At 43.5% G+C, this 23633-nt stretch overlaps 1 protein-coding gene across 1 annotated transcript in view; it reads left to right on the plus strand.

Moving 5' to 3' along the window:
• Positions 1–23633, plus strand: part of elp3 (elongator acetyltransferase complex subunit 3) — an 88057-nt gene that overhangs the window by 15229 nt on the left and 49195 nt on the right. Inside the window, exons 5-9 of the mRNA XM_080191856.1 lie at positions 2068–2131; positions 4403–4471; positions 5892–6046; positions 12240–12401; positions 14864–14990. Of these exons, the coding sequence (XP_080047982.1) occupies positions 2068–2131; positions 4403–4471; positions 5892–6046; positions 12240–12401; positions 14864–14990 (577 nt within the window). The remainder of the gene's footprint in view (positions 1–2067; positions 2132–4402; positions 4472–5891; positions 6047–12239; positions 12402–14863; positions 14991–23633) is intronic.

Here is a 23633-nt window from a genome sequence, read left to right on the forward strand (position 1 = left end):
CAGAGTAGTTTTTTCGAAGGCCAACCCATGGAAAGCGACTGGCCCGGATGGGGTACCCGGATGATAACTCAGATCCTGTGTGGATCAGCTGGCAGGGGTATTCACAAACATCTTTAATCTCTCTTTACAATAATCTGAGGTCCCTATCTGCTAATCCGAGTACCTGAGAAAAACCAAGCAGCATGCTTAATGACTATCGCCGGTGGCTCTGACATCCATCATTATGAAGTGCTTCGAAAGGCTAGTCATGGCACAAATCAATTCCAGCCTCCCAAACTACTTGGATCTACTACAGTTTGCCTACCGCCACAATAGGTCCGCAGCAGATGCCATTTCCCTGGCCCTGCACTCAACCCTGGAACACCTAGATAACAAGGCCACTTATGTCAGACTCCTATTTATTGACTACAGCTCAGTCTTCAACACTATTATTCTCACAAAACTCATCTCCAAACTCCATGGCCTGGGCCTCGGCACCTCCCTCTGCGACTGGATCCTGAACTTCCCAACTCACGGATCACTACCAGTAAGGATAGGCAACAACACCACTTCCACGATCATCCTCAACACCGGTGCCCCACAAAGCTGTGTTCTCAGCCCTCAGTTATATTCCTTATATACCTATGGCTGTGAGGCCAAATTCAATTTTCAAGTTTGCTGTTGGCAGCACCATAGTGGGCCAGATCTGAAACAATGATGAGACAGAGTACAGGAGTGAGATAGAGAATCTGGAGAACTGGTGCAGTAACAATAATCTCTCCCTCAATGTCAACAAATGAAGGTGATTGTCATCGACTTCAGGAAGCGTAAAGGAGAACATGCCCCTGTCTACATCAATGGGAATGAATTAGAAAGGGTCAAGAGCTTCAAGTTTTTACGTGTCCAGATCACCAACAGCCTGTCCTCGTACTGCCCCACGCTGACACTATAATTCTGAAAGCCTACCAATGCCTCTACTTTCTCAGAAGACTAAGGAAATTTGGCATGTCAGTTATAGATGCACCATAGAAAGCATCCTTTCTGGTTGTATCACAGTTTGGTATGGCTCCTGTTCTGCCCAAGACTGCAAGGAACTACAAAAAGTCATGAATGTAGCTCAATCGATCACGCAAACCAGGCTTCTATCCATTGACTCTGTCTACATTTCCCGCTTCCTTGACAAAGCAGCCAGCATAACTAAGTATACCAAGCACCCCGGACATTCTCTCTTCCACCTTCTTCTGTCGGGAAAAAGATACAAACGTCTGAGGTCACATACTAACCGACTCAAGAACAGCTTCTTCCCTGTTGCTGTCAGACTTTTGAGTGGACCTACCTTGCGTTAAGTTGATCCTTCTCTACACCCTAGCTATGACTGTAACACTACTCCTTTGTGAATGGTATGCTTAGTATAGCATGCAAGAAACAATACTTTTCACTGTATGTTAATATGTGCGACAATAATAAATCAAATTAAAATCAATATCTGACCCCTTCTAGTCCCAACCTGCAAGGTTTGCTCATTAACTATATCATGGTCATCTATCTTTTGGTGTGATTGGTGGATCCACACAAGGCAGCCACTGCTGTCTTTCAAATGCATTAATGACTTGTACCTGGGGGTACTGGCCACAGTTTTGAGATTTATACATGACAGAAAATGCGAAAGTGTAGGAAATAGTCAGGAAGATGGTAGTAGACTTCAAAAGCACCTTGACAGGCGGATGGAATGGGCAGACACGTGGCAGCTTCTTGAACCTGCTCTGCCATTCAATTAGATTTGTGGCTGATCTTCAACTGTTCACTTTCCTGCACGATCCCCATAGCTCTTCGTTCTCTTCAAGTCTAAAACACCATTGATCTCCACCTCGAATACCCTGAATTACTGAATCTCACAGCTTGCTGGCATGGAGAATTCGAAAAGATTCACAACCTTCCTGAATGAGGAAGTGTCTCCTCATCTCACCTGTCAATGACTGCCCCCTTATCCTGAGACTATAGCCCCTAGTTCTCAGCTTTTCAAGGGAAACGGGCTCTCCAACAAAGCAAAAACACATTTGGGTATAAAATATATTTTGTGAATTCCAGATACTGCCCAGGGGGCCCAGATTCGGACTTTGAATATTCAACCCAGTCGTACACAGGATACGAGGTAAGGAAGCTCTTGTGTTACAAGGAATCAGCAATCATTTTTTGTATTACTTGGCATCAATAATTCTTGCCCTCCTGATCCTCAATTGGAAAACAAAACAAAAAGTGTCTGCTTCCAGCCAAGAACCTGAGAAATGTTTTAATGAAAGGATAACATTTCCTGATCAGTAATTATAAATTGTTGGGTTTATTAAGCAACTTCAGCCTGCATCAGAGTACCACTGCAACAATATCATATCCTTGTCAGAGTTGTAGAGATGTACAGCACAGGAACAGGCCCTTTGTCCCAACTCGTCCATGCTGACCAGATTTCCTAAACTGAACTACTCCCATTTGCCTGCTTTTAGCCCATCTGTAAGCCACATTTCCACGTATGTGAGCAGCATGTTATGAGCAAGGGATCGCGAGGTGTAAGGGGAAAAATCCTAATGGGTTAGTAAAGATTTTTAAACCATTTAAGACACTGACACAACTACCAGCATTGAATTAAATGATTTTAAAACATATTTATAAGCAAACAACAGAGCAGTTTATATGCATACGAAATGCAGTAAGAGATTTAAACAAGTGATTATGATTTAAAAACACATTTGCTAATATTTTGAATGTATTAATGTATTTTTAAGAGTCATTGTTCAAGGGCAGATTGCTGCAAAGCGTCCGGGTAAAGGGCATTAGGACAAAACCATGTTCTAAGGGAATATTGAAGCCTTGGAAATATACAAGGTTTTATCTGTAGAGTTTCTAATGGTAACATTCAGAACACTTAATCAGACTTCATGAATGGGATTTATTCACTGTCCAGATAAGATGGATGCATGTTCACATGTGAAATGATGCATTAATCTGGTTTGGCAGTGAGCTGTAGGGGAATTTACGGGAATGTACCCTTCGAACTTTATGGCTGGCACCTGGTTATTAAGGGATACAGGATGTTGAGTTAGCCAAAATGGGAGGAAGTGTCTGGATACCATTATGCCAGAGGGTAGGATGAGATTGGCTAAAGTATATGATAGGTATTATTGTTGAAGATGATTCATCTTAAAGCGAATGAAAGGTGGGGGTAATTGGTAAGAAAATCTACAATTGATCTGTTTTGAATTGTATACATTGGAATTAATTGGAGAGGTCTAGCTGCTCCTACTCAGGAGCTGTCGCAATGCTTTGATTTCTCCTAGCCCCCGCAGATCAAAATAATGATTACATCTTTAAATTGAGACACTGGCTTCGTGAGTCTTGTCTGAAATTTCTGACTGTACCTGGCCACCTCAAAAACCCCACAACACAGGGTCTGTCCTTGAATCTCTGTGTAAGTTTACAGTAACAATTCTCATGTTAGTCCTTTAGTGCACTGGTGACAGGTAAACCCTTCCTTTATTTCCATAGTAAGAAGTCTCACAACACCAGATTAATGTCCAACATATTTATTTGGAATCATGAACTTTTGGAGCTATCAACCAAGTTCGGCATATGTGAGGACAGGATCTTGGGTATGTGTCACATCACATGTAACCCCCACCATTTGGCCTGGGCTTGCAAAATCCTACTAACAGTTCTGGCTTGAGACAATTCACACCTTTTCAACCTGTAATTATCCCTCTCTCCATTCACATTGTCCGTACCTATAAACACTTGATTACCTGTTAACTCTCGCATTCCAACGATCATCTTGCAATTGTATCTTTGTCTCTATATGCCGTGTTTGTGAACCCAGCTCTCCATTCGCCTGATGAAGGAGCAGCACTCTGAAGCTCGTGATTCCAAATAAACCTGTTGGACTTTAACGTGGGTTTGTGAGACTTCTTGCTGTGTCCATCCCAGTCCAATATCAACATCTCTGTTTTATTTCCATAGCTATGGGCGTGCTTATTTGCTTTTTGTACCTTGTGTTTAACTATGTTCTTTCCATTAGTCTCTCACTCATGTCTTCCCTTTTTTGGTTTATTTGTCATATTTCCCCCAGCACCAATCCTCTCCAGCCTCAGTGGCATTTCCACACAAAATAGTCTCACAGGGATAATAATCCAGAAAGTTGCAAAATAACTTGGGAGTGTGTGTGTACCTTTGCACAGAGTAGGTGGAATATAAAGTGTAACCTAGCCTGGATGCAATCATTAAATAATTTTCATATTAAAACACAAGTTCCTATCCTTATAGGATTGGGGGAGGGAAATAGGTGATGAAATGTCCCCATAAAGAAAATTAATCTCGGAGGACTTTTTTTTCAAGGATTTGGCTCCATTAGATATTTATCTTTATTTCTTTTAAACAGCCAACCTCGATGAGGGCCATTCGTGCAAGATATGATCCCTACTTACAGACAAGACACCGCGTAGAGCAGGTACGTACGAGTCTGTCATCAATAATCAAACGTCCTTCGACTGCTAGTGTTTTAGTCCAACTCCAGATTGTGAGATGGTTTCAGAGAGGATTATTAGTGAAGGGCATTGTCGACCAGGTGGAAGAGTCAAGTGCTGAGAGTTTGGTCCCACCAGCCTGCATTTAATGTCACACTTCCAAACCCTGAGAGTTTGTAAAGCTGTGCTTTCAGTAACCAACTTTTATACTGTACTTTCCTCTGTAAAGATCTTTTTTCATAAGTAAATCATCAAAGGGAGAACTGCTATCATTGTTACGAGGTGATTGGCTATGTAAATGTGTTTGACATCAAGGTCAAGCAGAGGGTAGCACAGTGGTTAACACTGCTGCCTCACAGCACCAGGAACCCGGTTTTGATTCCCAGCTTGGGTCACTGTCTGTGTCTACATGTTCTCCTTGTGTCTGTGTGGGGTTTCTCCAGTTTCCTCTCACAGTCTAAAAGATGTGCATTGACCCAAACAGACGCCAGGAGTGTGATGACTACGGGAATTTCGCAGTAACTTTATTGCAGCGTTAATGTAAGCTTTATTTGTAATTAATAAATAACTTTTAAAGTTTTAAGTCGCTTTTTTTGGCACCTGCCCCCCCAGTGATTTCTTCATATATCTGGTGGGCTCAACTGCTTCCAACAGCAAAGAGAAAAAAGTTGATTAAAATATAAAAAAAGTGGATCTTTGTAAAGGAAAGTGCAGTATAAAGACAAGTTACTAAAAAGTCTAGAGAAGGTTAATGGAAGAAGTGGAGAGACCTTGATTGATGACCTGTTGCTGTTTTGTGATCAGTAACTGTGAGGATCTGTCAAAAGGATGTAAGAAATAGGAGCAGAAGTAAGCCATGCAGACTCTTGAACCTGCTCCACCATTTAATAAGTTCACACTGATCTTTAATCTTTACTCTTGTGTTCCTGTCCAATCTCATATACTTTGGTTCCATTCAGAGTCAAAGAACATAAGAACATAAGAAATAGGAGCAGGAGTAGGCCATCTAGCCCTTTGAGCCTGCCCCGCCATTCAATAAGATCACTCAGTGACTGAATACCCATATTCTGTAAAGAATATCAAACCTGAGTGAATAAATTTCTCCTCACCTCAGTCCTAAGTGACTGACTTCTTATCCAGAGATTGTGCCACTTAGTCCTAGACTCTCCACCCAGGGGAAACAGAATCTCAGTAACCTCCCTGTCAAGGGTTTTCAGCAGCAAGTAGGTAATATAGATTTTGCAGGCCTGGCGAGGAGTTGAGATGAAAATGGGACAGTGTTACTGGACATGAGGGATACTTACAGGGAGTAAGAGCATGTGGAAGACTTTCAGTATTATGATTACACAGTAATTTACACAGGTCTTTCCAAAGTGATGTTTCCCCCATTTCAATCTCGTTTAGCTGAAACAACTGGGACACAGTGTGGACAAGGTTGAGTTCATTGTGATGGGGGGGACGTTTATGGCGTTACCAGAAGAATACAGGGATTACTTCATCCGTAACCTGCACGATGCCCTGTCTGGGCACACCTCCAACAACGTAGCAGAGGCTGTCAAGTAAGTAACTAGTTCAAAGAGTCTTGAGATGATAGAATTGGAAACCTCTCACTTGACAATGATGATGGTGTCACCAGGGCTGGTAGGCTGATGGTTTGACACAATCTGCTGGGTGCTGCACTTACAGAATCTCCAACTGAGCCTTTCCGTTCATTCTTGGAAAGCTTCACCCAGTCAATGGTTGGAGGTTAGTTTTCCTGCAGTAACTACTTGTTTCCAGCAGAGGGTAACCTATCCTCGTGTGTGTGTGTGTGTGTGTGTGTGTGTGTGTGTGTGTGTGTGTGTGTGGACCTTTTGCAGATCCTGTCAGTGGTTTGCCAATTTTTTTCAGGATTTACAGTAACTCACTCACAGCTGCTCATGTCCACCTAGCTGTGTACGCTTGCAGCTACGTGCAGTCACATACTGCTGTCTTGCAGCTTCACACATCCAGTTAGCCGAGGACCCTTTTTCTTTCTCTGCATCTCGTTTTTTTTCTCTCTAACCCTATTTTTGTCACTTTCTATCTCTCTTTGCCCCCTCTCCCTGTTATCCTGTCAGTTGTCTGCTCCATCCTCGGTATCAGTTGAGACTCTGTTGGTAGCGCTCTTGGCTCTGTCACCAGGTTTGTATTCAAGTTGTGTTTCAGGACTTGAGCACAAAGACCCAGGCTGACCCCTCAGTGCACTACTGCGGGAGTGTTGCATTGTCAGATGTCTTTTGGGTGAGATGTTAAAATGAGGATCCATCTACCCTCTAAATTGCATGCAAAAGATCCCAAAACACATTTCAAAGAAGATCAGGGAGTAATTCCTGATGTCTTGGCCAATTTATATCCCTCAGTCAATATCACAGGAACAAATTAATTGGTCATTATCACTTTGCTTTGTTTATGGGAGCTTGCTGTGCACATATTTTCCAACAGTGACTACACTGAAAAAATCTCTCATCAACACTTTGACACAACTGGTAGTTATGTCCCATTATCACGATGGTCCTCCCATCACTCACGCTGCTGCCACTTACACTTTGTTTTTACCCTTCTCCTCCCGCCCCTGGAATCCTCAATGGATCAGCTGTCTGCTTTCCCCAGACACACCCATGGAGGGAGGGAGCAGTTTGCACAGTTAAACTTGGTGGCGCTGCCTCTTACGAAAGTCTAGTAGCTCATTTCTGTCCAATAACAGAACGAACATGAAGTATATGCTGTCCAAACAGTGACTCGGCCTACACTTCCAGCTGTCTGGGGAAAGTGGCCAGCATAGTTAAAAACCCCAAGTACCCCGGACATTCTCTCTTCCACTTCCCATTGGGGGAAAAGATACAAAAATCGGAGATCATTTATCAACCGAATCAAGAACAGCTTCTTTCCTGCTGCTATCACTTTTGAATGGACCTACCTTTTAGGAAATTGATCTTTCTCTACACCTTCGCTATGACTGTAACACTACACTTTACACCCTCTACTTTCCTTCTCTACGTACGATGTGGTTTGTGTGTAAGGTGCGCAGGAAATATACTTTTCGCTGTATTCTAATAAATAATTAAGTCGATTTATAACAAGTTATATCAAACTTTTGCTACTTGCCCACTTGTCCTCGTGACTCAGCTAGTTGATTAGTCCTACAAATGTTCCAGTGATTCGCAAGGCTGGACGGTCATCAGCCAGGTAAAGCCATATGTACAGAGTACAAGTGTTAGTCAGTTAGTGGCTGTTCAAAGATGTGAATTGTTTACATAGGCATCGAGCAAATGACTCAATCATCAGTTCATTCATGGTTCTTGAAGTTTCTTCTTGCTGGAGCTAGTTCCTCTCGGCAAACCTTCTTCAGGATCCTCTGACTACACTGAGGAGTCTGTCAAAGTGGCCCATTTTGGTCACTCACTCACTCAGTGTTGTCTTAATGATGGGTGGTTGGCTGGGCCACTCAAAGCTGAAATGAGCCTATAAAATAAACTGTCCAGGTGAGACCAGGGGCTGTGCTAGATTTGTTTCTGTCAGGGATTTCCAACTGCCCCAACACGGGTTTTCCAAGTTAATCTGAGAATCTCAGGCCAGCTCAAAGTTTTCTGCGCATTTCTGTTTAAAGTTTCCCAATATAATTCCAAAAAAAGGGGCAAAGTCACCTTTTCTTTTGGTAATGGAAACTTCTTATTTGAACTCCCTTTCCCCTTTCTTCACCTGTGCAAATGAGAGTAAAAGGATTCTCCTTGAGCTGCTGGGATGTACATTAGGATCAAGTCTTAACCGATGGGGTGAAAGTTAGTCTCTAACAATGATGGTTGGAAGTGATATGGCTCTTGGACTGAAACCAGCTCATGTATGATTTGAATTCACACGGAAGAAAGCTTCTATAAATGTAACATTGAGGGGGTTGGTCAGAGTGGAACTGGTCTGATCAGGAATGCTTCCCTGAGGTCAGGGTTCAGGCGTTACAGGGGAGGCAATGTCTGAGTGGTATTATCGCTAGACTGTTAATTCAGAAACTCAGCTAATGTTCTGGCGACCCAGATTTGAATCCCACATGGCAGATGGTGGAATTTGAATTCAATAAAAATAATATCCGGAATTAAGAATCTACTGATGACCATGAAACCATTGTCGATTGTCAGAAAAACCCATCTGGTTCACTAATGTCCCTTTGGGAAGGAAATCTGCTGTCCTTAACTGGTCTGGCTGACATGTGACTCCAGAGTCACAACAACAAAAAGGGGGCAACACGATGACACAGCGGTTAGCACTGCTGCCTCACAGGACCAGGGACCTGGGTTTGATTCCAGCCTTGGGTCAGTGTCTGTGGAGTCTCCAGGTTCTCCCCGTGTTTCCTTGGGTTTCATCTGGGTGCTCCAGTTTCCTCCCACAGTCCAAAGATGCACGGGTTAGGTGGATTGGCCATGCTAAATTGCCCCTTAGTGACAGAAGGAATAACTAGGTTAATTGCATCAAGTTATTAGATGGGATTGTGGTTGGTGCAAACTCGATGGACTGATGGCCTCCCTGTGCTCTGTAGTGAGTGTGGTTGAATCTCAACTGCCCTTGGGCAACTAGGGATGGACAATAAATACTAAGAAGTCTCTCAACACCAGGTTAAAGTCCAACAGGTTTATTTGGTAGCACAAGCTTTTGGAGCACTGCCCCTTTGTCAGGTGAGTGGGAGTTGTGTTCACAAACAGGGTATATAAAGACACAAACTCAATTTACAAAATAATGGTTGGAGTGCGAGTCTTTACAGGTAATCAAGTCTTAAAGGTACAGACGATGTAAGTGGAGAGAGGGTTACGCACAGGTTAAAGAGATGTGTATTGTCTCCAGCTGGGACAGTTAGTGAGATTTTGCAAGCCCAGGCAAGTCGTGGAGGTTACAGATAGTGTGACATGAACCCTGGGACATAAATACTGGCCAGCTAGCTCTGATTATTCATTCCCATGAATGAATAAAAAATAGGCTTGCTGCTAGTGACACAGAAACTTCACTCTGATTCAGAACTGTACTGATACACGGATCTGCTCTGCTGTGAGTTGTCCCTGACCCCATCGCCTCCTTATTCGGACAGGACACTGGGAATCAGAAACAAAGGTAGCTTTGTGACACTTAAGGTGGAGCCATGATATAAGCATTTAAATAGCACACACCCATGAAAAAATACAGAAAAGGTGAACAAGCTGCCAGGAGTTTGGAAGGTTGATTTTGAGGAGATTTTTGAATGCAGGTTTAGGTATTGCTGAATTGGAATGATAGGAATTTCCTGAGTGAGGCAGTTGAGTGTGGGGCGAGTGGGAGGTGGGCACAGGGGGTGGGGATAAGGGAACCAACAACTGTAAGAGGCCGAATTCCACACAGATTCTCTGTGTTGGATCCTGAGTTCACAGAAAATCTTTAGAATTGTACATTTCAAACTTGGACATGGCATATTGGAAACAAGAGGGAGACAGTTCAGAGAGAAGTCTAGACACACAACCTTGGACAGATATATGGTCCAAAGAGTAGTCCTGGAGATATACACAGTATATACACAGAACCCAGCCACAGATCCCCTGGAGGCAGCAGTCGAAACATAAAATCCCTGCAGTGTAGAAAATGCTATTCAGCCCATCGAACCTCCACCGACTCTCTGAAAGAACATCCGCCCCAGACTCTCCCCTCCACCCTATCCCCATAATGCTGTGCATTTACCATATCTAATCCATCTAAACTTACACATTTTGGGACTCTAAGGGGCAATTGAGCATGGCCAATCCACCTAGCCCGCACATCTTTGGACTGTGAGGGGAAACTGGAGGAAACCCAGTCTGACCCTGGGGAGAATGTGCAAACTCCACACAGATAGTCACCCAAGGTCTGAATTGAACCCGGGTCTCTGGCACTGTGAAACAGCACTGCTAACCACTGTGTCGCTGCACCATCCCCTGATCAGACTGTCCAGGGAGCTGTCTAGAAACTGACAGGAGTTGGTAGTTGTTCTCGGTCTATCTGCAATGCTTCAGGACAATGGGGCCCACGCCCATCTTACATTTCTGCCATTTTATCTTTGTTGCTTTGATCTCCCCTGTGGACAGGAGGGCTTCCAGAGAGCAGTCTGGATATTAATCCCCAGATGATACTCCCTGAAGGATTGTCCGTGTTGGACCAGCTGTGGATTGGGAAGTCTGTGTTCCTGGCTGGGAAGGGCGTTGCGAAGAGGGGAGGTGGGGTACAAGGCGACAAAGATGAAATGGCAGGAATTTGAGATGGGATTGTCTGGAAGCATTGCCCTTTCCAATCCCCACGGAGCAGCCCTGAAACGTTGACTGGAAGAAGAGGTACTGCCACAGTCCTGCAGCCAAGTGACGAGTGCAGTGTTAATCATCATTCTCATTGAGCAGGTCATGTTTGTGCTGTGCAATTTCTAACAAACTTCCATTTCAGCACCTGCTCTACTTAACCATGTTCAGATTGAGTATTGATTGATGAAGTATTTATTAAAACAGATCTTGTTATGGTCTTGTGTTCAATGAGATATTTTTAGTGTTTGCCTTCTGATTGATGCTACATTAAAAAGCTATTACTGAGTGTGATTATTGTGGGTAAATTAGACGGGAGAGTGGTAAGTTGGATGGAGGGGTACGAGCTGATCACTCATTCCAACAGGCTGTCTCAAACAGCCAGCAGTGTGTGAATGGGTTGAATGTGAAAGGTTCACTGCAAAGCAACAGCAAGTGAGTCTCTGCTCACTATTCTCTATTGCATGCCATCTTCCAGCGTTCCCTCTGAGACTTGTCGATACTCATCAGTGGTGCTGACTGTCCCTGTGCAGACCCCTCCCTATGGCACATCCAGTGTGTTACTTCAAAATGAGGGAGCACTGTTTCACACCAGCTACAGTTAACCTGCCAGTCACAAATAATTTTGCTTCCATTTAGCAGCCACTTGTAAACATAAACTCATGTAAGTGTCTGCCATTTGAATCACATTCCGTTCACTCACTACCCTCCCTGTGCTCGCTGACATGCAGAATGGAATTTTCCCACCTCGCCCACCACGGAAATCGAAGCGACGGGACAGGACTGTGTAAAGGTCCATTGACCTCGGGCGGAATTTTCCAGTCTAAGGGAGAGTACGGCTGGAAAATTCCACCAACAAAGTTCCTGCCCCTTAAAAAACCTTCAATTCCCCAGAAAGGATGCATCCCCAATTTAATCCTTCAGCTTCGGAATTCCGTTCTGAAATCTTCCCTCTCTTCCATCTCTCTCCACCTTTAAGACTATAACATCTACCTCTTTGCCCAAGCTTTTTGAATGCTCTCAGTACTTGTCTTAATATTTTGGCTGGTTGTTAGGTTTTTTTGTCTGCTGTCTCGTCGTGTGAAGCCCCTCAGGGTGTTTCACTGTGTTGTGTGAAAGGTGCTGTAAGGTGTTGCTGCCATTGATTGGCAGTGCCAATGCTGAGTTATGTGATGCCATTAGATTGAGTTAGTTTGCACAAAGGAATGCATAGAGTGGCCTCAAGCTGGTCTTCCACCCTCACAACACAAAAATCAAGAGCTGTTTGCTCAGTGAAAGATGCCCCACAGAGGGAAGATTACTAACAATGGAATATTACCCTCCCCAGTCGCCCTGAGTGATATTTGATTTTGTTTTTAATCCTGACCATGGCGGTGACTGCACCTTGATGTGTACGTGGTGAATGTTTTGAAAGTACAACTCACCAGATAATCTTTGGATCAATGGATTTCAGGTACTCAGAGCGCAGCAATACCAAGTGTGTTGGGATCACCATCGAGACCAGACCAGACTACTGCCTGAAGCGCCATCTTAGTGACATGCTGCAATATGGCTGCACACGGCTGGAGATTGGGGTGCAGAGCGTCTACGAGGATGTGGCCAGAGACACCAACAGGTGGGCGTGGTTCAGAACGTGATGTTTGACTTTGTCGTTAAAATTGCCACATGGAAAATAGGAATATAAATTAGAAATTTTGCTTCTCGAGCCTGTTGCGCCATTCAGTCTCGAGATTTCCACTGCGTCTAGCATTTCACCAATAAGAAATTACCTTGATCTGTCCAGAGTAGCTGCTCTTGCATTTGCCCATTTACCACAGTTTTGGTCATTTAGTTAGTCCATTAATGGCTCTTTGTGAATTCATGCTTCCATCTAAATTATTTACAATGCTCATCTAACTTTGTAGCATTGACAACATGGACATGTGGCGTTCTATCCCATCACTGATGAATGCAGTAAGTCCCAGTACAAATCCTGTCGATTTGAATACCTGCCTTTGTCCCCACTCGCTGTCTCTTTTTGCTTAGCTAATTGCAGTTTTGAGGGTTTTAATCCCTCAGTTGCCAGTATTTCCACGCATACAACATGCGTGGACTCTGCATCCTAATTTCCATTGGCTCAATTGACAAAACCATACCTCAAAAAAAAATCATCTTCATATTGCTTTACTCCTGATTTTAGTTTATTCTTTGCTGTTCAGTGGAGGCCCTGGTGTTCAGTTCAATGCTAACATTAGACTGTCCAGTGGAGGTCCTGGTGCTCAGTTCAATGCTAACATTAGACTGTTCAGTGGAGGCCCTGGTGTTCAGTTCAATGCTAACATTAGACTGTCCAGTGGAGGTCCTGGTGCTCAGTTCAATGCTAACATTAGACTGTTCAGTGGAGGCCCTGGTGTTCAGTTCAATGCTAATAATAGGCTGTCCAGTGGAGGCCCTGGTGTTCAGTTCAATGCTAATAATAGGCTGTCCAGTGGAGGCCCTGGTGTTCAGTTCAATGCTAACATTAGGCTGTCCTGCGGAGGCCCTGGTGTTCAGTTCAATGCTAACATTAAGCTGTCCAGTGGAGGCCCTGGTGCTCAGTTCATAGCTAACATTAGTACTGCTCTGTCCTGTTGTGGACTCAGCAGAGTAGCTGTCGTTCTCTCAGACAGATCAGATACGTGAACGTGGTCAGTACGTTTATTGACTATTGGTGTACCTGGCTCTGTCTTTTGCGTAACAAAACAATTGATGTTTAGAATTAACTTACAAGATAGCCAATGTGTGTACATGTGGGACGCTTGGTGCCAAGAGCACGTACATACAGGACGCTTGGCACCAAATACACATACGTATGGGATGCTTGGTGCTAAGTGCACGAATGTGTGGGATGCTTGGCGTGGGGCAGCATGGTGGCACAGTGATATTCTGTACTGCAGCAAAAATTTACTCAGAGAGAAGATGAGGAAAAAAGGTTAGGTAATCTTTGACCCATTTCCAACATCCCACACACAGGTTGCACCCTACACTTTGAAAGCGACGAATCCAGCTACTATCCCTGGTTGAGGCAAACCTTGTCTGCACATACAGCAACTGAGCAATACTGATAGGAGCTGAGCACAAAGTAAGGATTGATGTTTATGTCTAGCAGGAGCAGCATGTGTGTGGAGAAAGTGATATCGCTTTCTAAAGAAAAAAGTAGTCTATTTGCTAGTCACAAATAGGCTTGCATTAACACTGCAATGAAGTTACTTTGAAAATCCCCGAGTCATCACACTCAGGCGCCTGTTCGGGCACTGAGGGAGAATTTAGCATGGCCAATGCACCTAACCTGCACGTCTTTCAGACTGTGGGAGGAAACCGGACCACACGGAGGAAACCCACGCAGACACAGGGAGAACATGCAGACTCCACACAGACAGTGATCCAAGGCTGGAATTGAACCCAGGTCCCTGGCACTGTGAGGCATCAGTGCTAACCACTGTGGCACCGTGCCACCCTAAGCACCCTAGGCACAATGACAAGTTGCATAAACCCACAGCTGAAACAGGGATTTGATAAAGTAAGACTGATTTAAGATCAAAATAAGTGTCAGATGATAGATGAAGTGTCAGATGGGTGACACAGTGGTTAGCAATGCTGCCTGACAGCACCAGGGGCCAGGGTTCAATTCAGAGCTTGGGCCATGATCTGTGTGGAGTCTGCACATTCTCCCCGTGTCTGCGTGGGTTTGCTCTGGATGCTCCGGTTTCCTCCCACAGTCCAGAGGTGTGCAGGTTAGGCTAATTGGCCATACTAATTTGCCCCTTAGTGTCAGGATAAATACGTGAGGTTATGGGAATAGGGACTTGGCAGGATTGTTGTCGATGCAGACACAGTGGGCTGAATGGCCTCTTTCTGCATTGTAGGGATTCTATGATTCTATATGCAGTGTGGTTTTTTTTAAAAAAGTTTTTAAGTCATTGGTACACAGAAGCAGAAACTTCAACGTGAATTTGCTTTGGATCTTTTTAGCATTGAGTCCTTGCTGTTTGACTGTGGCCTGCAGATAGAACTCTTGACTAGCGCCTGGCTAACCCTTTGCTGCTTTTCTTTCCTCAGGGGTCACACTGTCAGGGCCGTGTGTGAGTCATTCCAGCTGGCTAAGGATGCTGGCTTTAAAGTCGTGGCACACATGATGCCTGACCTTCCAAATGTTGGCCTGGAGAGAGACATCGAACAGTTCATTGTAAGTGTACATGAGCCGTCTCCTTCTTTGCCAAAGTAAATAGCGTAGTTTTCACGATTTAAGAGTATCTTCATTACAAACCAGAAAAAAAAATACAGTAGCCAGTTCAGCGTACATGAATCTGTATCCCTGACCTGTGCTTGGCACCACTGCAACAGCACAGGAGGAGACAATCGTGCCTTTGCTGGTTCCTTGAAAAGTGATGTCCATCATCCAACTATGCCAAGGTTCATTCCTCTTTCTCTTGCCCTCAAGAAGAGATCTCAATACTTTTTCTGATCGAATGGCCTAAATGCAGGCATTTCTTTTTCTGAATGTTACATTTCAGAAGTTTTTGCCTGCAATTTTGATCATTCGTATCGTGGTCTATATATAAAATTTTCAGCATAAGTCTTAACATCTCCATTTCAAAGGCAGCTATTTTTTTCACAGATCTTTACTTATTGTCAACGTTTCTGAGGTTTACAAGAAAGTGAATAAAATGCAGCATCTTGTGAGCTTTTTTCTTTGTTACCAGCTTAAATTTTTTTGTTGTTAACACATCCTTCATGAAATTACTTCTGGCTATCTTGATCCTTCTGATTTCAGCATCGCATTTGCCATTTTCTGTTATCAGTTGTTCCAGATAGACAATCTTATCTCATTATTTCAGTGTGACACCATCCACTTCGATCTTCCCTCCAGCTTATTCTGAAGTATTCCTTCTGACTACTATAGCTTTTGTCTTTTAAGTGTTTGTACTCAAACCATATTCTAAACGTCTAGATTTTTCTTCATTTATGATTTTTTTGTAGACCCTTTCTCAGTTCTGTGTCGTCAACACACTGCAAGTTTGTAATGTTCATCCTTCCAATTTTTACCCCTGAAAGTGCATCTAATTCTCTGACTATTTGTTCTGTGTACGGATTAAATAATTTAATTGTTTGAATAATTTGGCAGCACACAGTGGTTAGCACCGCTCCCTCACTATGCCAGGGACCCAGGTTCAATTCCGGCCTCGGGTCACTATCTGTGTGGAGTTTGCATTTCTCCCAGTCTCCTCCGGGTGCTCCAGTTTCCTCCCATAGTCCAAAGATGTGTGGTTTAGATTGATTGGCCATGCTAAATTGACCCATAATGTCAAGGGGATTGTCAGGGTAAATATGTGGGCTAAGGGAATAGGACCTTGGTGGGATTGTGGTCAGTGTAGTCTTGATGGGCCAAATGGCCTCCTTCTGCACTGTAGGGATTCAGTGAATTGTGGCTACAGTATACAGCCTTCTCATACTCCTCCTGTTCATTTGAAAGATACCTGATTGTTTGGCTTCTAGTCTGAAGTTCACTATTTGGTTCCAACCATAGTTCTGGATAAAGCTCATGTCTTCAATGACAATCTGACAGCTTCATTAGCTTTTACCATGTTAACAATTATACATTCATGGTGCTTATCATGTTATGTTAATTAGCAGCTAGGCGACCTTTTCAAAAATGCAGTGTCAGATACCGTAGAAGATTTATCCCCTGAGGAATATTCAACCATTTAGTTCGGTTTAATTGAATATGTTTCTCTGATCCTTTCTGGTAGTGTTTTTCTGTGCAAGACTTATGCCCCAAGCAAGCCAGATCATGTAGCATTTTTGCAATTTCCACACAATAATTTATAATATGCAGTAAATACCTCGCTCTCATATATGATTCTTGTAAGCCTGTTTTTATTGATTTTATAATAGGAAGATTACTTCTTATAAATCCAGGGATCCTGACAATATATTCACACTATATATTTAGTGTCAGTGCGAGAATGGCTTTTGGCTTCACGTCAATGCTAAAGCTGTGGAAAGTAAATGGGGCGTCAAGGATGGGTTTGACAGGTGAATGAGATGAGGCTGTTTTCTCAGGAAGCTTATTCCACTTCTTTTCTCAGTCCTAAGTCAGGCCCTGCATTTAGACTGTGCTGACACTTTAACTGCAGTGTTCTCTTGAAGTGAGACTGCTTTGCATAGATGCTGTCATTCTGGCTTCTCCAGATTCTGATGGCAAAACTAACATAAGTCAGTCTCATCCACACTGCAGTGGAGTGAGACCTGCTTAAAATATTAGGGCTGACTTTGTACCGTGGAGTGAGAGATGCCAGATGTTATATTTTGCAAGCAAAGAGTGAGTCTTGTTCGAAATAAGAGACTTGTCAAGTCTGGTAGAATCAAAGTAGCACCTTTGTACCTGAGTTTGAGTTAATTGTTCAAAAGGACATGGAGATTGCTGTTGGTGAAATGAACCTGCCTCCATCCATTTCCAAGTAGTAGTGACTTCAGTTCACTGACTATAAGAAGAAAACGTAAGAAAAAGGAGCATAAGTATCCTGTCGGCCCTTAAAGACTGCTTAGCTATTCAGTCAATCATCACTGATCTTCTACCACAACTCCACCTTTCCACATTAAAGTTTAAAGTTTATTTATTGGTGTCACAGGCAGGCTTACATTAACATAGCAATGAAGTTACTGTGAAAACCCCCTAGTTGCCACACTCCGGCGCTGGTTCCGTATACTGAGGGAGGAATTAGCATTACCAATGCAGCTAATCAGCATGCCTTTCGAACTGTGGGAGGAAACCAGAGCACCCAGACGAAACCCTCACAGACTCGGGGGGGAATGCGAAGACTCCACTCAGGCAGTGACCCAAGCTTCGAAAGACATGCTGGTTAGGTACACTGGCTGTGCCAGATTCTCCCTCAGTGTACCCGAACAGGTGCTGAGTGTGCCGACTAGGGGATTTTCACAGTAACTTCATTGCAGAGTTAATGTAAGCCTCCTTGTGACATGAATAATTAAACTTTAAGCTTAGATATTAAATGAATACTTTGCATCTGTCTTTACCAAGGAAGAAGATGCTCCACAGATCATGGTAAAAAGAGTTAATTCAGAAACTATAAAGGTTTAAAATTGGAAAAGAGGACATATTCTGCACTGCATTGTAGGGATTCTAAGTCTGTTATCTGTACTTCCTGTTGATAAAACACCGGGACTGGATGAGATGCAGCCAAGAATACTGCACAAATAAGAGTGGAATTTGTAAGGATGCTGGCCATTACTTTTTAGTCTTCCTCAGGCTTGGGATTGGTGCCAGAGGACTGGAAAATTGCAAATGATCTATCCTTGTTTAGAAAAAGATGTCAGGATAACTTCTAGAAACAATAATTTGGGAAAAAGTTAATAGTCACATGGACAAATGTGGCTAATTAAGGATTTAGGAGAAAATCAAGTTTAACTAACTTGCTGGAGTTTCTGAAGAGGTAACAGAGAGGATTGATGAAGGCAATGTTGTTGATGTAGTTTACAAAAGGCATTTGATACTGTGCTGCATAACAGTCTAGTGAGCAGAGTCATTGATCACGTAATTAAAGGAACGGTGGCAACATGTATACAGAATTGGCTCAGTGCTAGGAAGCAGAGAGTAATGGATGTTTTCCGAGCTGGAGGAAGGTTTGTAGTGGGATTCTCCAGGGGTCAGTGTTGAGACCCTTGTTTTTGCTGATCTATATGAATGACCGAGCTTGGTATACAGGGCACCATTTCAAAGTGTGCAGATGGTACAAAACTCAGAAGCTTTGTAAACTGTGAGGAGAATAGTGTAAAACTTGACAAGTTGGTGGAATGAGCAGACAAGTGGCAGATGAAGTTCAATGCAGAGAAGTGAGTGGAAGGAACAGTATAAAATAGCGGGTACATCTTTAAAGGGGATGCAGGAGCAGAGGAATCTGGGTGTGTAAAAATCATTGATGAGAGCATGGTCAATAAATTGTACAGTATCCTAGGCTTTATTAATAGAGTACAAATGCAAGGTGGTTATGCTGAACTTGTATAAGTCACTAGTTTGACCTCGGCTGGGGTACTGTATCCAGTTCTGAGCAGTGCACTTTAGGAGGATGTGAAGACATTGGGGAGAATACAGAAAAGATTCACAAGAATTTTTTAAAAATCATTCATGGGATGTGGGCATCATTGGCTGGGCCAGCATTTATTGCCCATCCCCAATTGTCCTTGAACTGAGTGTCTTTCTAGGCCATTTCAGAGGGCATTTTAGATTCAGCCACATTGCTGCGGCTTTTTAGTCACATGTAGGTCAGAGTGCATAAAGATGGCAGATTTCCTTCCCTAAAGAACATGAGTGAACAGATGGGTTTTTGTGACCATCAACAACGGTCATCATCAGACTTTTAATTCCATACTTTTTTATGTACTCAAATTTTGCCACCTGCCATGGTGGGATTTGAACCTGGGTTCCCAGAGCAATACCCTGGATCTCAGGATTACTAGACCAGCAACAATGCCACTTACATCCACCACCTCTCTTGGGATGGGAATCTTCAGTTATGGAGATAGATTGTAGAGATTGGGGCAGTTTTAGAGATTTGATAATGGTATTCAAAATCATGAGGAGTCTGGAGTGATGGAGATAAATAGGTGGATGTGGAGAAACTGTTCCCACTTGTGAAAGGCTCAAGAACAAGAAGGCACAATTCTAAAATAATTAGTAAAAGAAGCAATTGTGATACGAGGAAAAACTAGTAGCTAGAGCCTGGAATGCTCTGCCTGAGAGTGGGGTGAAGGCAGGTTCAACTGAAATGTTCAGAAAAGAATTCAACTGTTATTTGAAAAGAAATCATTTGCAAGATGATGAATGGGATGGATAGGATAGAGGTGGAAAGACTCTTCCCGCTCAAAAAAGACAGTAGGACTAGGGGGCACAGCCTCAAGATAAAGGGGGGGCGGTTTAGAACGGAGTTGAGAAGGAACTTCTTCACTCAAAGGGTGGTGAATCTCTGGAATTCTCTGCCCGTTGAAGTGGTGGAGGCTGCCTCGCTAAATATTTTTAAGACGCAGGTTGATGGGTTTTTGATAGAAGAGGGGATTAAGGGTTATGGGGAGAGGGCGGGAAAGTGGAACTGAGCAGCGACAGATCAGCCATGATCTTATTGAATGGCGGGGCAGGCTCGAAGGGCTGGATGGCCTACTCCTGCTCCTATTTCTTATGTTCTTATTACCGGAGGAAGAGTGGAGAAACTCAGTGAGTTGCCCATTCAAAGAGCCAGTACAGCCATGATGGGCCAAATGGCCTCCATCTGCATTGTAATAGCCTGATGAAGGCAAATGCCATCGAATCTGCTCCAAAGCTGGCAATCTCACACCAAGCTGCACTTAGAAAAATAAAATGTCACAAAACAGGCAGTAGGATTTTTCTGGAGATGTGCTTCAGAACTATGTGACAGAGTGAAGAAACCTTTTATTCTGTTCCTGACTTGAACTGTTCTTGGATGACAGAGATGAAAAAAGGGGATTAAAAAGTTCCATTCTTGTAGCAGCTACATCACTTAGGCTGATATAAAAATTGTAAAGGAAATGAAAGTAAAGAAATACAAAATAGAAGAAATAAGAGCCATTCAGCCATTCAGTCTGCATTGCCGTTCAATAATGTCACGACCGATCTGGTCACAGCCTCAATTGCATTCCACCCCGTGACCTTTGACTTTTTTGTAGATCAAAACACTGTCTAACTCAGCTTGAATATATTCAATAACTCCACCTCCACTGCTTTCTGGACTGGAGAATTCCAGAGATTAACAACTGTAGAAGAGAAATTCCTCCTGATGCCCATTTTAAATGGGAAGACTCCTTATTCTGAAATCATGTCTCCTGATTCTAGGTTTCCACACGAGGGGGAACATCCTTTCAGCGCCTACCCTATCGACACCACCTCCCCCCTCAGAGTCTTGTATCTAATTAGATCGTTTTTCATTCTTCTAAACTTCAATGAGCCAATCCACCTAACCCAAACGGCTCAATCTGACCTCATAAGACAACATAGTGCACCTTATGTGAGCTCTAATGCAAGCGTATCCCTTCTTGAATAAGGAGACCAAAAGTTTATGCCATACTCATAAATACTCTGTACAGTTGTAACAAGTCTTTGTCACTTTTATTCTCCATCTGCCCTGCAACATTACATTTGCCTTTCTAATTGTATGCTGTGCCAGCATGCCAACTTTGTGATTTATCCTCATGTGTAAAAGCAAATGGCATTCAAAGAAATTGCTCAAGCGCCTGAGACACTGACAGAATAGGAGTCCAAGGAGAGAGTGTCAGAAAAAGGCCTGAGAAAGACTAACACAAAACTTAGAAAGAAGGAGGCACAGGCAAGATGGAAAACCATAATATGACCATAAGAACTAGGAACAGGAGTAGGCTGTTTGACTCACTGAGGCCTGCTGTGCCATTCAACAGGATCGTGGCTGCTCTGATATTCCTCAAATCTGCTTTCCAGCCCTTTGCCTATAACCCTTACTGATCAAAAATCTATCTATCTCAGTCCTAAATATACACAAGGACTGTCTCACAGCTCGCTGGATATCCAAACACACTCAACCCTCTGAGAGAAGAAATCGCTCCTCCCCTCAGTCTTAAATTGGCATCCCTTTAGTCTGAGACTATGCCCGCTGGTCCCAGACTCTCTCCTAAGGGGAAACATCATCTCAGCATTTACCCCGTCAAGCCCCTTAAGAATCCTGTATGTTCTAGTGAGACCACCTCTCATTCCTCCAAATTTCAATGAGTAGAGTCCCAACCTGCTTAATCTTTCCTCATAAGACAGTCCCACGATGGCACAGTGGTCAGCAGTGCTGCCTCACAGCACCAGGGATCCAGGTTCGATTCCCAACTTGGGTCACTGTCTGTGTGGAATTTGCATGTTCTCCCCATGTCTGCTTGGGTTTCCTCTGGGTGCTCCGGTTTCCTCCCACAGGCCAAAGATGTGTGGGTTAGGTGGATTATGCTGAATTGCCCCTTAGTGTCAGGGGTCGAGTTAGGGTAAATATGTGGGGTTATGGGGATAGTGCCTGGGTGGCATTGTGGTCGGTACAGATTCGAAGGGCTGAATGGCCTCCTCCTGCATTGTAGGATTCTATGATTCCTCCGTACCAGGGATCATCCAGTGAACTACCAGGAAACCGTAACAAAGGAGGAAAATGTAATGAAAGACATTTCTATTGAAAGTAGGGCTGTGGCAGAATCCAATTCCGTGAGACCAATACCAGCTGTATGTGTTTTTTTTAATATAATTGAGGGTTTTGTGGAATTTAATGGCTCGTATTGTATTTCACCAAAGTGCAGGATTTCTGAGAGACAAAGTTTAAAGGCTTTTTAATATCTCAAAATATAATGGAAAATCTTTGCTGCATTGTTGATGATTAATAAGCGAGTTTGGAAGCAGCTGTAAAATAAACCAGGCCCGGCCACAGGAGAAAATATTCAGACCATTTAAAGAGCTGGGTTTTGCTCAGGTTAAACACAAGCAAACATGACTGACAGGGCAAGAACCAGACCAAGTAGATTGATCTAGAAATTAGGGTGTGAGGATGTTGCTTTTGGAAAGCAGTTGACCTCTGTTGAGTACTCTGTCCTGCAGTTGTGCTTTTAATTATGGGTAATTGACAATCCTGACTCTAAGAGGCCCCTGAACTCCACTGCAGAATTCTCCCGTGTTCTTACGCTCAGGAGCAATCCAGATCCTGATGGATTGGCTGTACCAACGTACATCATATCCGAACAAAGCATCACAGACAAACTTGACTCTCATCCAAATTTCCTGTTTGCTTAGCAAACTCAGAAGAAATGCTCAGTGAAACGTGGGTCTATAAACTGGCTGTGGACTGATCCTGTTGCCATTGTATTTAAACTCTGTTTCAATTAAGCATCCTGCTGTATCATTTGACTTCTGTATATTCCAATTCTGGCCTTTTGTGCAGGCCCAATTTTAACCATTGTTAACCTAGTTCCCTCTACCCTGTAATGTCCTCCCAAAACCCCTCTACTCTCCTTCACCTCCTTTTTAAGTAGTTCTTTAAAGCTCACATCCAGAACCAAGCTTTTCGTTACCTGCCCTGCTATCCCTTAAGAACTCCCACCCACCTGACGAGGGAACAGCCAGTTCCGAAAGCTAGTGGCATTTACATAAGAACATAAGAAATAGGAGCAGGAGTAGGCCATCTAGCCCATCGAGCCTGCCCCGCCATTCAATAAGATCATGGCTGATCTGTCGTGGCTCAGTTCCACGTTCCCGCCCTCTCCCCATAACCCTTAATCCCCTCTCTTATCAAAAACCCATCAACCCGCGTCTTAAAAATATTTAGCGAGGCAGCCTCCACCACTTCAACGGGCAGAGAATTCCAGAGATTCACCACCCTTTGAGTGAAGAAGTTCCTCCTCAACTCCGTTCTAAACCGCCCCCCCTTTATCTTGAGGCTGTGCCCCCTAGTCCTACTATCCTTTCTGAGCGGGAAGAGTCTCTCCACCTCTATCCTATCCATCCTATCCATCATCTTATATGTCTCAATGAGATCTCCCCTCATTCTTCTAAACTCTAACGAGTACAAGCCTAGTTTATTCAGCCTCTCCTCATAGCTCAACCCCCTCAACTCCGGCATCAGCCTAGTAAACCTCCTCTGCACTCCCTCCAAGGCCAAAATATTCTTGCGTAAGTACGGCGCCCAAAATACAAATAAACCTGCTGGACTTTAACCTGGTGTTGTGAGACTTCTTACTGTGTTTATCCCTTATGTGGCCAGTGTGAAACTTTTATTTTTAGTATCCAACTAGGTTTACATTAACACTG

This window comes from Carcharhinus amblyrhynchos, chromosome 7 (assembly GCF_965287045.1).
Source record: "Carcharhinus amblyrhynchos chromosome 7, sCarAmb.v2.hapA, whole genome shotgun sequence".
NCBI lineage: Eukaryota > Metazoa > Chordata > Chondrichthyes > Carcharhiniformes > Carcharhinidae > Carcharhinus > Carcharhinus amblyrhynchos.